The sequence below is a fragment of the Talpa occidentalis genome, unplaced genomic scaffold (assembly GCF_014898055.3).
Source record: "Talpa occidentalis isolate TD23 unplaced genomic scaffold, MPIMG_talOcc4v2.1 talOcc4.8, whole genome shotgun sequence".
Lineage (NCBI taxonomy): Eukaryota > Metazoa > Chordata > Mammalia > Eulipotyphla > Talpidae > Talpa > Talpa occidentalis.
In genome coordinates, this window is record NW_023605194.1 from 71,259,750 (window position 1) to 71,273,884 (window position 14,135).

The window sequence follows — 14,135 nt, forward strand, 5'->3', positions numbered from 1 at the left end:
TTTAGGACGTGGAAGGGGCAGGTTGTAGGAACTCTCAAGACCAAGTGCTCTCCAAGCCTAGAAGGTGGCCAGTACAAAGATGTGCAGGGAGCAGCCGCTCGCTGGGTGGTGCATCTGTGGCTGAAACAGGTAGGAAATCACCAGGCCTGGCCTCAGTGGACAGGTGCCTGAGCTGGTGGGAAGCAGGGCAGGACAGCCCTGCCGGGGAAGAGGGAAAGGGGAGCCTGAGTGGGCAAGGTCATGGGCTCTAGAACATTCCACGGACAGAAGTGCATGCAGGGAGGGAGGATAGGAGCGTGAGGGAGAGTGGTGTGTTTGGGAAACTGCAAACCCTTCCACACAGCAGCTCCCCAAGGCTGGGGGCGGGGTGGGGAGAAAGCCACAGAGGGAAGCAGGACCTCCCACCACCACAAGGCCTGATCCCCCGCCCCTCCTTGCAGCCTGCCCCTGACCTTTCAGGTTCCCTTGTAGCCTTATTTGGAAAATTCAGAGGCTCCTGCTCTCCCTCCAGCAGTGCTTGCTGGCTGGGAGGGGCCTTGTCCCTGGCAGCAACGTGACAGGGACCCCGCCCTGACATGGACCTGGCTCCTGGGCACCCCTGCGCCCATTCCCCCTGCCCCCAACATCTGCCTTCCTTGTCCTGGGTCCCTGTGTTGTGGGCCTTCTCCCCCCCCCCCCCCCCTCCCCGCCTTCTTTTCCCTCTGGGTTCTTTGACCACTGCAGCCTCTGTCCTGGCCTTCCCTGAGCAAGCCGCCCCCTGCCTCCGGGGCCCTAGTGCCCCTCCCCGTGCGTATGCGGGGGCCTCCCTCCCTCAGATACCAGAAGAGTGCAAGTCTGTGATTTTAAATAAACTCACAGAGCAGGGAGGCCACCCCACAGGCCAGCCTAGAACAGCCCACCACCCCAGAAGACGCGTCTCACCCCATAGCTGCACCCATTCCCTGCCCTGGTCACCTGTGCTGTGGCCTCGAGTCTACGCCCCTGGCTCCTGGCTCTGAGAGCCCCCAGTCCCACTGAGTCCACATGCAGAGGCCTCGCTCCATGGCCCGCTTGCGGGGCTGATGCTGGAGCGTCCCCGCTTTGGGCAGCTGGTGGGCAGCACTGCCCTGATGTCCATCTGGCCAGCGCTTGGTGGACACGCATCCCTCACGCTTGGGCAGGTGCCCTGGGCTGGTGGGGGTGGCTCATGAGCTCACATCTCCTCGGGTCTGTCTCCACCAGGGACTCCAGCAGTCTCCCGGACACTGTGGACCCAGAAGGCTCTATCTAGGCTCCCACTGAGACCTGCTGTGACCCTCCATTACTCAGCAAGCCCTCCACTCTGCCTCCTGGTCTCGCTGGAGCCGCCTACTGGCCTGCGTCCTCTGGTGCTCTTGCCCCTCTACTTCTCAGACCCCTCCCGGGTACTGAGATGGAGACCAGGACCCTCCTGCCTGCCCGCAACCCTGGAACTTTCTCCCCACCATGAACCGCTGAGGCCACTGCCTCTAATCTCCAATCCACTTACTGAAAAAAAGAGGCTGGGAAACAGGAACTAGCAAAGAACACAGGACACCCTAAGGAACTGGTGAAGCCACGAAGAGCATGAGGCTGTGGGATGGACCCCGACCACCCCCCGACCGACCACACAGAGGCCACCCCCCACCCCCAGCTCCCCACGCAGCCTCCCTCATTCCTGGGATAAGCGCCAGGCCCACGGCACAGTTCAGCTTTGTGAGGGCCTCAGAGATTTCGAAATCCCTCCTCCTTCCCACTCCTTATCCCTCAGGAAGCTTTCTAGCCTCCCTCGGACCCAGCGGGGCACACTTGGACCCAGGGGCGTGCTCCCCAAGCCTGGGGTATTCCCCAAATGCAGGGTGATCCCCAAGCACAGGCTGCTCCCCAGATGCAGGGTGCTCTCCAAGCGCGGGGCACTCCCCAAGGCTCCCCAAGCATGGGGTGCCCCTCCTACCCGGGTGCCCTGCCTGTCTTCCCACTCCGCTAGGCCTGGAGGGCATGGCTGGTCTCCTGGTCAGGGCCCATGTGGCAGACAGAAAGGAGCCCTGAAAAAACCAACAAAATGAAGCTTTGGCAGGTGGGGGACAGAGATGTTTCCAGCTGAGAGCAGAAGGGCGTGCCAGGTCGCCCTCCTTCAGGCCTGGGCAGGGCCTTGGGAGGCCTAGTGGCTCCGTTGAGGGTGGATGGCCCTCCAGACATGCCGGCCCCTGGGTGGACAGCAGGCCCAATTTGGCACGAGCAGCTCCCGGTTGGGCCGCTGTGTCTTTCTAAATGAGGGCAACATTGCTCCAGCATCCCGGGGCCACCGTGAGAGCAGCCTCAAAGGAGGGACAGGAGAAGCGGCCTGGGGAGGCCAGCGGCCGGCGGCTGGGTCTCAAGGAGAAGCAGCCTCTGTTCTGAAGCCCACATGGAGGTCTCAGAGGCTTGGTGTGGCAGGAAGGGTGAAGGGGTGGGGGAGGCCGCAGAGTGGGGGCCGGCAGGAAGCGGAGAACAGGCCCTGGGAGCCCCAGCACCTTCACCCTGGATCTTAGGCATTTTCTCAAAGTGTGGACGCTGAGCTGGGCCGTGCATGACTTCTGCTGTGGGAAGAGCCTGCGGAGCTGAGGGTTGGGCTGTGGGGCGTGGTTGGGAGCTGGAGGGCTTGGTTGGGAGCTGGAGGGCAGGGAGACCCAGGAATGTGCAGAAGGGAAGGAAGGGTCACGCCCAGGCCAAGGCCAAGGGCTATAGCTGACTTCTGCCCGCAGAGGGCGCTCCTGGGCCAGGAGCGAGGCTCAGGCAGGGCTGGAAGGCCTGGAGGCCCAGGGGTCCTTGGAGCTGGCTTCCAACAGTCAGGGGCATCCCCATGCTCAGAGAGGGACGCAGACACACTGACATCTACGTGCAAACAGTCACACCACACCCACCGAGACACACCCACATGTGCTCTCGCTGAGGTCCCCAACTGTGCCAGCCCCAGAACCAAATGGCCTTGGCCCAGGGCAGGTTCCTGGTCCCAGGGCCTGTGGAGTCAGAGCCAGTGAGGGTGGGACCCAGGACAGCACTCACAAGGCTCCAGGTGATTCTGAAGCCTGTGAGAGTCCAGGGGACCTAGCGACCGGTGCGGGGGTTGGGGGGGGGGTACTCCGGTGGGCACGGGGAGGACAGCGTCCCTGGTAGACACCCGCCTTGAGGACTAAGGCCTTTTCTGTTTTGTTTCTTAAAAAGAAGTCTAATGGTTACGAGTCCCAGATGGGAGGAGGGTTTGGGGTCACATGGGCCTCGGGTTTGAAGGGCGCAGCTGCCCTCGTGTCCCATCCCGTGGGGCAACTCTTCTCTAAAGTCCCATTTTTTTCTCTTCTGAGAATCAGCTCCACATTTTTGAACAACACGCTTTTAATGGCTCTTTCTGGATTCTGCCCTTTTAGAATCGAGTTCCTACGTGGGATGCTTGAATGCTGCTCTTCTGCAAACACATTGCTATGCCTGCCTGCAGTTCGGACCCTCAGCTCCGGGGGTGTCACCACATCCATTCTCAGGGTTCGGAGGGACCCCATTGCTCAGTGGCGGCACCTGCCAGGCTCTGGCCTCCTCCTGGGCCCACCTCGGACGGTGGCTGAGGACCCTGACTCTAGTGCCCGCACGTGCACTTGGCTGCTGGGAGTGCCTGCTGCTCTCTGTCCTGCCTGCCTTCCTGGTGAACAGGGTGTGGGTGGTGGAGGGCAGGTCTGCATTTAGCATCTGCTGCTAGGCCTGGGGCAGCGGGAGAGGCGGGGACCTAAACCCCCGTGCCTCTCTCCCCCAGTCCCCTGGCTGGGAACGGTTCCGCTTGAGGATCCCCTTCTCTGGGCTGAGGACGCTGCCCGCTGGCCAGGAGCCTGCACCCCCAACCTGTGGGCTGTGAACTGTCTCTCTCTAGAACTTTGGGCCCGTGTAGTCCTGGGCTTCTACTCCCAATGATGGACTAGGGGGGACTTTCTTACTGTGGCATCAGGCAAGCCGCCCTTTCCACGTGGGCATTCAAATCTTTCATTCTGGGGCCTTTTTTGTTTGGTCCATGTCTTCCCGTTCTCTGTTCCCATCTTGAAGAGCCTGTGCCACCACCCTAGGCTGGTCTGGACAGGCCTCACCGGTGCCTCTGGAATGCCGTCAGGGTTTCTCAGCGTATCGCTCCACTCTCTAGAGGTCCAGTTTGGCTTAAAGTGCTTTGTTGCAGCTCTCCAGCCCCCTTTTCTAGACAGGGGTTTCCCGGCACTTGTTCACATGGCCCCTGGCTCCGGGGTGGTGTGGGGGACATGCTTCGAGGAGGTTCTTTGTGGATCCCTCTAGTGTCTCGGCCCCTCTGCCAGGCTTCCATCTTCCCTGCTCAGGCCTCGCCCCAGGTCTGGCCCCCCCCGGCCGCTGGACGTGTGTGGGTAATGTCGGGCTGGCTCTTCACCGTCTTGTCGGGGCCCAGCTGTCAGTGTCTTTTCCCTTGGCCAGGTACCCTTAGGCTGGGCAGGCTGAGAGGAGCAGTGTAAGCCACCCCGGGGCACAGAGTCGAGGAGGGGTGCGGGGCGGGGGTGGGGGGTGGCGTTTCTCTCTTGGCTAAGCTTCCAGCTTCCTCAGGCAGTTTCTCCAGAAAATGAGCATCCCTTCTTCTGTTAGAAGGGGAGGGATGTGCCTGGGGCTTCCCTCCTGGGTGCCCCTCTGGCTCTCCAGCTCCGCAGGTGTGGTGGCCTCCCGCTGGCCCCTCTGCTCATCAGGGCCGTCCACTTTCCCTCAGCCTGGAAGCCACCGCTGTGTCCCTGGGGCCTTGCCTGGTTCCGCCGGGGCTGCAGAACCAGCGTGTGTGCCAGGAAGCAGGACAGTGTGTGTTTGTCCTGCAGCCACGTCTGCCTGGGAGGCTGTGGCGTCACCTTCGGTCCTGCTATGGGGCTTGCCACGGCCCCTTTGCCCCCGAAGACCAGAGTCAAGAGCACGGAAACAAGACTTTTCATTAAATTGTTTTGTGGAAGAAAAGGAGGGGGAGCATTTCAATTGTTCAGTCCTCCATGTTTCCAAATTTGGGGGGGCGTTCCTATAGGCCTGGAGCTGTGGGTGCAGGAACACTGATGTCCTTCTTCACAGGGGTGGTGAGTTTGCAGGGGCAGCACATGGAGGCCATACCACATCATCTGTGATCACATCCTGGGATGGGACACAGGGATTCTGGGGAGCACTACTGGGCACTGGGGAGCACTGCAGGGTGCTGGGGAGCACCACTGGGCTCTCGCCAGCCATGCCCGGAACAGACTTAGGGAGGAAGTGGTGCTGAGCTCAGGCTCGAAGGGAAGCTGGGGTCACAGTGATGGGGGGTTCTCCTGCAGAGGGGAGGGCATGTGACGGCCAGGGGGCTGGAAACAGCACCCCAACAAAGCTGGCCACAACAGGATCCCTGGGATGCATGGGGGGCACTGTCCCTGCATTGTGAGTATCCACAGTGTCTGGAACTTGGCCCTAGGCCTCCAGGCAGAGCCACAGACCTACGTATCTTCCTCTCTCGGGGGCCTCTCGGGGAGGCCTTGAGGCTGGGGTGCTCCCATCTGCAGCCTGTGACATGGGTGTCCCCTCAGGACGGGCTTCCTAAGTCCCTGCTCTCCTCTCCGCCCCTCTTGCCAGCCCTCTCGCCTACAGGGTCTTGTTTCCTGTGCCGTCCCCACAGGCAGGTCCCTGAGCATCTTTCTGTCGATGCTTCATTTAACCAGCAGCACCCGGCGAGCCCTGGCCCTCTGTCTTGCACCATCTGGGTGGTGCCTTGCAAGGCTGCGTGCCAGAGAGGGCCGTGATGCACACGTGTCCTCTGCACTCCTGAACTCTCTGTGGCCTTGGGCAGTGCCCCCTGTCTTGTCTGCAATCCCTTCCCCTGGTAACTATGGGACATTACCTTTAAGATATGTTCCAGCTCAGAAACTAGATGCAGCGGGGCTCGGTGGCGCTGCTGACATGCGTGTAAAGAAAGAGGATTTGGAGGTTTATTTTTGTCTCACCCTCAAGAGGGAAAGGCAATCCTTTCCGATCTTGGCAGCAAGCAGAGGTGAGCATCTTCCTACCTCTTCCCTGCTCCCACCCCCTCCCCAAAGCTTACTCACACAAGCCCCAGGGAGAAATACAGCACTAAAAAAAAAGATGGGTGCCCCGCAAGGGTGTCCCTGGGAGTGCTAAGTTCTGCTGGAGAAGCCGGGGGCGCTGGCTCTGCACAGCCAACTGTCATGAAAACTGCAGATGCTATGTGGAGCCGGAACTATTTTAATCCTTCTTAAGAGTCGATTAGAAGCCAGCCTTCTGGGCAGCCCTTCTGTGGGGGGTGAGGAAGGTCCTGGGGCCGGGCAGTGGCGAGGCTGACCTCATAGAGGGGCCTCGGATTCTACCTGAGCCCCAAGCCAGGCATCCCCAGCGTAGGGGTGTTCAGGCCCAGGTGAGGGGCGCAGGGGCTGATCCAGCTACCCTGGAGAGAAGCGAGCCAGCACCAGGCCTGGGGGAACACGTGCGCTGAGGCTGATGGGTGCACAGCCAAGCGGGGGCCCTACACTCAGCACAGCCTGTTCTTGCTCTGTCATCGCTTTCAAGCCACTTTCCGAGCTGCTGGCGACCGGCAATCTTTGAATAATTCCAAGAGGCAGACATTTTTTACACTGTTTTTGCAACTTTCTGGTTCTGATGTAACTCTCTGTCCCAGAAGGATCGGCTGGTGCCTATCCAGGACGGTACCCCCTCCCGTGGCGCCCCACTCCCTCCCATGTGTCGAGAGCCCGGGCACCGTGGCGGCTGTGACCACGCTTGGCGGTGCTGTCTCTCCTCAGCCTGACCCTCTGGTCTATTCGGAGATGCACAATTTCGGGGTGTCCCTCTGAGGCCCACCCCACGCTAGGCACCGGCACACAGCGGGGTGCTTTTAGGCAGAATGTAATTTTAAAAAGCCCTACCTTGCTGGGGACTCTCCCCGACTTGACGTCTCCTCACTGATGTCCTTCGTCCTTGCGTCTCTCCTCCTGCTCCCTCCTCCTCCGCCTTCCTTCCGTTTCATCTCTCTCTTCCTCTGCGGTTTCCCACTCTTTGGGGAGGGGCACAGTTTCCTGCTCAGAAGTTGGTTGGCTTCTGGGAGGAGCCAGAAGACCTGATTCAGGGCAGGAACCAGCTGGCCTGCCACCTGATACAAGAAGATGAAACCCAGGCCAAGCAAGATGGCTTTTGCGCTTGGAGGGTTCCTGCAGTCAGGAGGTGCTGGGAGAGGGCACCCCAAAGGGAGGCCAGGGGACCAGTCCTGGTGGCAGGCATCAGGGTGCCCCCAGGACACAGGACCCTGGGGCAGCCCAGGGCCACGTGCGGGGTAGTGTTCCCGGTTTCCCTGAGGACTTGCACGACGGTTGTTAACTATGAACACGCTGGGCGCTCACTGACCCTGGCTTAGCGCTCACTGACCCTGGCTCTGCCTCTGCGGAAAGTGCTGGATCAGGCCTGCCTGTGCACCCACTTCTCAATGGTCAGCTCCTTCTGGAATCATCTTTGTGACCCACAGACCTCTGGGCTGATCCCACAGGTAGACATATGAGAGGAAGGAGGGAGGGGTCCCCTGGGTTAGGGGCTCCATAATAGGAGTGATGATTCCCGCCTGCCTCACCTCAGCCACCTTCCTTCTCAAGGTGCACTGGACACAGATAACAGATGACAAACCAAAATAGCCTGCAGAAGACTGCCCAAGAGAATTCTGGAGAAGACCCAAGAGTGAAACAAAAAAGACATTTCTTTTTTCTTTTGTTTTCGCAGGATCAAATACAAATCAGGAGATTTCATGAGAAAAAAGACAGACATTTGAACAATACCCCACGTGAGGCCGGGTGTCCTCTGTGCGTTAGGAGGTAAACATGCTGGCAACCGGAGCGCCTGGCTCCTCTTCATGAAACTAGGAATAAAAACAGATGGAAAAGTCTCTCCTTTCAGAACCGGGAGCTGGCGACAAGGGCGCTTGAGGACATTGCAGACAGAGCTGTGGAGATGACTGAGGCCCTCTTGGCGGAAACAGAAAGACGGGTCTCCGAAGCATGTCTGGGGATGCCCCCAAGAGGTGCTGGCCCTGACCCCTCCTCCAAGTGGGTGTCCCCAAATCTCGGAGACCAGTGTGCCGTCCTGCCCTGATGCAGCGCCTGTCCACTGCGGTCCCCACCCCCCAGCTCCCAGCCACACGCTGGGCATGCAGTAGGCCCTTGTGAAATCTTGGCTGGATAGTGAATTAACAGATGGAGAATGTGACTCCTGGTGACTCAGTGTCCCCTTTGTCAGCACCTCAGTCCAGGAGAAGGAGGACCTCGGGTGGAGGTGTGGCTAATTTCCTTCCACGTTCAGAAAGGCTTTCTCCAAAGTCTGCCTGGAAGCCTTCCGGCAGGGGCTCGTAAAACGCTTCCTAAGGCAACTTGCTGTGGTTTGAGTTGCTCTGATTTCTCAGTGACCTAGGAAGGTCTTCCTCCCGCAAACTAGGGTACCTACTAGACTGGTTTCAAGCCACACAAAATAAGTCTCTTTCACTGGACTTGACTGAGCCGATATGGCTGCCCTTCGGGTGCAGGTGGGCAATGGGATATCTCTCTAGTGGGCTCCCCACTGTCCTGCAGGTGAGCTGCTCTCTGCCCATTTGTCTGCCCAGTCACCTGAATCTAAGCAGGTGTCTCTGCCAGGGTGGCTTTTGGAATAGAGACCTTTGGGCCTCGACACTGGCAGGGTTTTCCCTTCGGTGCCTGGCTCAGCGGGGTGCTTAGAGTCCCACTCTGCTCTCTAGGCTCCGCAGCGCCACAGGATGGACATGGGCTGCTGTCACTCATCCCGGCTGCTGAGAAAACCCCAAGCCTAAGTCGGGAAGGCCGAGGAGCATTTCGGGCCTCTCCCCTGCTGGGCAACCAGAACTGGATCCAGGCATTCTCCTGGGGACCAAATTGCCCCTCTTCCCACTGAGGTCCACACCCTGACTTCATAAGGAGACTAATTGAGCAAGCAGGTACTTATGAAGCACTCCCCTGCGCCTGGGGCTCAATCATTTCTCTGAACTCAAAAAGGCCTGGTTTCTGGTGCAGGAAGCTTGCCCCGAGGGGCACCCCCATCTGTAGTGCCCCTGTCTGAATCGCATGGCACAGGCCCCGAGCACTGGTCTGTAAGAGTTCGGAGAAATGAGAAGGTCAGTTAGGAGGTAAACATGCTGGCAACCCGGAGTACCTGGCTCCTCTGCATGAGACTAGGAAGAAAAACAGATGGAAAATCTTCTCTTTGGAGGACAGATTTCAGAAGCTGGGCCTTGATGGGCTGGGCAGATTGAACAGGTGCAGACATGACCACAACTTTCTAGATTAGTAATGTATAGATGTCAACTGTATTTTTAGGCAAATGTGTAAAAACTGTATAGGCATACCAAAAAAAAAAAAAAAAAAATCAGGCACTGTGGATTAAGTAAGAAGCGGTAGCATGGGGTTGGCTGCCGGCTGATTTGAGGGCAAACCTCTTGGAGACCTGGAGGGTCATGGTTCCAGAGCCCCGGCTGGTGAGGGGGCCATCCAGTGGGAAGGCACTGGGAACAACAAGGAGGCCAGGGCCTGAGCAGGCAGGGGCCAGGGCCTAGATGGGGGCAGATCCCAGAGCTCTGTCAGGGTGCCCCAGGGGATGAGAAGAGAGGCCTGAAGGGAGGCGTCCGCAGGAGGGGCTGGGGCCGGGCACTGGAGGGGTGGTTGCAGCAGGGAAAATGGACGTAACAGGAAAGGCATTTGGATGGGAGACCGGCATGCCTGAGGCTGGCACAGTCGATGAGGCTGCGTCTAAATAAGGAGCAGAATCTCCTGGTTCCGAAAGGGGAGACGAGCAGCTGCATCCATCTCCCTGGAGTGGGCCTCCTGCCCCCTGACCTCACCCACTGCCACTGCCCTTCATTGGCAGTGGCAAGAGGGGGCATTTGGCTGAGGCAGGAATGTGGGCGGGATCAGAGCTGGCAAGATAATGGCGGCGTGGGACGACCCATGGAGCCGGAGTGTGATCACAGCCATTGGCCCGATGGCGTGTTTGGCCAGATCCCCCGCGCGGGTGCCCGGTTACCCGCCCCCAGGAGGCTGGCGCAGGCCAGAACCCGACCTGCCTCCTGTGCTGAAGCCTAGCCAAGCTAAATCAGTTATTTCCAGGAGTGAGCTGGTTCCCGAGGAACAGAGCTCAGGGGTGGGACAACCAGACTGTCCTCTGGACCCTGGGCCCAGCCGACTGGAAGAAGGAAGGCTGCGTGAGCCAGGCCTGGCCTTCGCCAAGCTCACCTCCCTCTTCCTCCTGCCTCCCTCTTTCTCCTTACTCCTGTTTTCTCTCTCTTTACTCCCCCTCTCTTACTCCTCTTTTCTTCCCCCAACCATCCACCCCCACCCCATCTGAGAGGAAAGCAGCATGGCGGCAGGGCCTCCAGGAGGCAGGTGGGTGGGCCTGGGCACCCCTGGCTGAGGATCAAGCTGTCCTGCGTTCACTGCTCAGAGACCGGTTCACCAGGACTTACAGGCCAGTCTCTGCCTACTGCCGTGAGCAGACAATAGGCCAAGTGGCCAGTAGAGGACTTGGCAGGGGAGCTGGGGCCCCTCTGCTCAGATGCCCACCAGCCCAGTCTCGCTGCCACCCACTGGCTCCTGTGCCCCAGGAATCAGGTCAGGAGACACAGTATAAAACTTGTTTTATTTCAAAATGCAAAATGATGGTCTTCGTAATAGTAATCATATAAAAAGCTGTCTCCTCACGCCACCCCGGTGCGGTGGAAGGGCATGGGGCAGAGGGGAGGGCTTCGGGCTGACCCCTGGGGTGCTGCACAGCAGCAAACTCATCCAGACTCCTGGTGGATCCCCGCAGGTCAAGTCTGGAAGTCGGCTTCTCCACTCTCCACTGGCTGTCTCCCCTCTCCTGCTCTCTCCTGCCTCTCTATGCGGCATCCCTAGGAGGCGTGCTGCCGGAGTACGGGGGCCCTGCTGGCCGGCACGGCCTCTGGCTTGCCCTTCTCCAGCAGCGCCTGTGTCTGCAGGCCCGGAGGCTGGCGGGCGTCCCGCAGCGCGGCCAGGGCAGCCTCCCGCTCACGCTGGCGGCTGGCGGCGGCGAAGGGGCTGCACACGGTCTCCACCAGGCCGAGCAGGGCGCCCACGAAGGCCAGCACGCTGCCCAGCACGTACAGCTTCACCAGCTTGCGGTTGGGCTTCTGCGTCGCCAGCTCCTTGGCCAGCGGGATCAGCTCTTGCACTGTCTCCATGGCTGTTGGTCGTGGGGCTCTGCAAGGGGCTCTGCGCGGGGCGGGCGGCACCTGCAGGGGCGTGGGCGGGACCTTGAGCCGCTTTCCGGGGTCCCCGCGCCCTCCCCGGTCCCCGCGCGCTCTGGGGCGCCCTTCACGGACCCACCTCCCGCGGGACCCACCTCGGTGACAGCGGGGCGGGCGCGGCACAGTGGCGGTCAGCGCGGAGGTGTCGGCGCCGCGCGGGCTCTGCTCTGCCTCCTCCCCGCCGCCGCCCGGCTCTTCCAGGTGGAGACTCCGCAGCAGGCAACCGGCGGAGTCCCCGCCAGCTTATATCTTCTCCCGGAGCCCCGCCTCCCGCAGCCTGGGCTGGGGCGCCCAAGCCAGAGGAGAGGAGAGAAGGGGAGGGGAGGGGAGGGGAGGGGAGATAGCGGTGGGGAGGGGCGCGTGCGAGGAGGGGCAGCGGCCACGAGCACTGCACGCAGGCGCTGTGTGAGCAGGACCTGGGGGGCCGCGGGGTGCCCGGAGGCCGCAGCCCCAGGGAGGAACCTGCCACCGACTCCATTAGCGCGTGTGTTGGGGGAGGGAGGCACGGCTTCCCTTGTTGCGGCAGCTGGAGGAGGACCCCCAGGGAGGGCATCTGGGGTTTCTCAGTAACTGCAAAGTCTGGCTTTTGGGTAAAGACTTGCCATTTCTGCAGGGGTGGAGGTGGGGGATCACAGTGATCCTGGGTGACCAAAGCCTGGGGCTTCCCTTCCTGCCCAACCGGTTTCCTTCTCCCAGGCAGGGCTTGGGCTCTGGCAGCCCTCACAGGACACCTTTCCAGGCAGGGGCTGCCTGTGTGCCCCTTCTGCCTGGGCAGGAAGGTGGCCATGGGGGGAGGGCGTGGAATGGCAGGGCTGCTGCTGCAAGTTGACAGCCTCTCTGGGTGGGCGCCCAAGGCCAGTCGGCTGAGTTGCGGGATTCACGGTGGGGTGCCTGGTGGACCTCTGGTTATGGGGACGGGCGGGAGGCTGGGGAGAGGAGCCGCATAGGGCAAAGGGCTGCCAGCAGCCCCAGGGAGAGGGCAGGGGAGGAGGGGGCCAGACAGGCCAGAGAATGGCAAAGGTCAGTGATGCAACCCAGTGCCGGTTGGTCTTTGTGAGCCCCGAGCCAGGGTGGAGGGCTAGGAGACAGCGCTGCTTAGGCCCCAGTGTTTGGTGCTGGAGCCACTGGCTTTCCTTAGGGTCTAGTCCCTGACACTCCACTTTAAAGATGCTGCCAGCCCCTGAGGCCAGGCTCTATGAGCCAGCTACCTGGAGCTGCCCCGGTACTGTGTCCACTGCCTGCCTTGGTTGGTGGACAGCTCCACATGCGGCCAGGCTGTGGAGCTTTGGTGTTAGCTTTGGTGTCTTTGCTGCGTCTCCGGCTCCGGGACCACCTAGAGCCGCAGGCACTGTAAGCACTCAGGACGTGGCCTCTGGATGTGCCCCAGGGACCCTCACCTCAGTTTCCCCTGCCCTGGTCATTGGTGTGTGGTCCCCGCATCACCCTGTATCGGGCCCCTGCCTCTGGGCCCCACTGGCCAGTAAGCTCTCCTGTGTCTAACCCAGATGCAAGCCTCAGCTCCCCAAGGCTGTCATTTATCTGGGGTTCCCCTTTCTTGGAATCTGTGGTATTAGATGCGCTTCCCTGTAGTAATCAGACTCCTAGCCCAGGCCCACCAGCTTGCTGGGCAGAGAGGGCTGGATGGGCGGGCGGGGCGCCGAGGAGGGGGCTCCTGGGTCAGGTGGCGGTGGGGCTCGGGGCGCTGGTGGGGCCAGGAGGCTGGGGGGGGGGTCAGCACAGGCTAGGAATTTTTGATGTGGGTCCTTGCTCAGTGGGGGTCCCATCTTCTGGTCCCAGCTTCTAGGGTGGGGGTCAGGCAGGCTTTGGCTGCGCCTATGGGCCACATGAGGTAAGTAGAGGCCAGTTGCATCACGGGGGCAGACACAGGCAGCAGCTGTGGTCACCCAGCTGTCCATGACCTACTGTCCCTGTTTGGACAGGGCTGACAGCTTTCCCACGACACAGGACTTCACAGAACTGAAACTGTGGTGGTTTGGGGCAGAATGGGGACACTGGACATCCGGCCCTTGAGTCCACCCCAACATTTCATTCCCTGCTTTCTAGGAAGACAGGACAGGCCAGTTTAAAATTTGTGTGTTTTTTTCTTTCCAAAACCCTTTCTCCCAAACACGAACACCCAGAGCAGTCTGCTGAGAATGATCTGGAGGGGCCCACGGGCAGGGTCCAGAAGTGCAGGGGCTAGCACTCGCTGGGAGCTGTGCACTGACGACCGTGGCCTGGCACAGAGGTGTCTGGGAGGGCTGGTTATGCCTAAGCCCCAGTTATTAGTTTCATTTCGCTGCCAGTCGCTGTGTTCCCGGGGGAGAGGGCTTAGAGGGACCTCAGAGCAGAGATGACCAAGCTGTTGGAATCTCTGATACCCCCCTTGGGTCCTTGTGATCCTCTCACGTCATGTGCATCAGTGAGAGTTCCTCGTCATTCAGACATCAGGGATGATCTTGAGTCACATGGGTGACCTTAGCCCCTGGTCTCTCAGCTGAGCATCCTGGGACCCTGGCGTTTTGGGGTGCAGAGCCAGCTCCTACAGCCTCGGGCCTTCTTAGCTCCATCTCACCCGTTCTCTGGATTGAGCCTTGAGGCTCTTCCTAGGAGAGGCCTCCCCACTTCCCCGCCCACCCTCCCCGTAGAGCCAGCCTGGTACCCATGCACTCAGGTGTGACTTGACTGCAGGCGCTTCTTGCCTTGCCTGTCTGCCTGCCCTGCCATGGGAAGACTGCGCCATAAGGACCAGACTTTGTTCTGTTGTGCCCTGTGTCCACAGGGCCAGGAAAACCCATGTATGTGGTGGGCCCTGCAGAGGCCCTAGAGCTGC

The 14,135-nt window shown here is 60.5% G+C and overlaps 2 protein-coding genes across 2 annotated transcripts in view; both read right to left on the reverse strand.

The window, feature by feature from the left end:
- HSD11B1 (hydroxysteroid 11-beta dehydrogenase 1) overlaps positions 1 to 7,037 on the reverse strand; it is a 31,488-nt gene extending 24,451 nt beyond the window's left edge. Inside the window, exon 1 of the mRNA XM_037496623.2 lies at positions 6,918 to 7,037. The gene's annotated coding sequence lies outside the window, so the exon portion shown is untranslated. The remainder of the gene's footprint in view (positions 1 to 6,917) is intronic.
- Positions 7,038 to 10,634: 3,597 nt separating this feature from the next.
- Positions 10,635 to 11,522, reverse strand: G0S2 (G0/G1 switch 2). The gene is made up of 2 exons (XM_037495977.2): positions 11,398 to 11,522; positions 10,635 to 11,287 (listed from the first exon to the last, which is right to left on the reverse strand). Exon 2 carries the CDS (start codon positions 11,234 to 11,236, stop codon positions 10,928 to 10,930), a length of 309 nt encoding a protein of 102 aa, XP_037351874.1. The 5' UTR covers positions 11,237 to 11,287; positions 11,398 to 11,522; the 3' UTR covers positions 10,635 to 10,927.
- Between the last annotated feature and the right edge of the window lie 2,613 nt (positions 11,523 to 14,135).

Excerpts from the sequence above, each read along its gene's own strand:
- G0S2 (XM_037495977.2), bottom strand. The coding sequence starts at position 11,236 with ATGGAGACAGTGCAAGAGCTGATCCCGCTGGCCAAGGAGCTGGCGACG.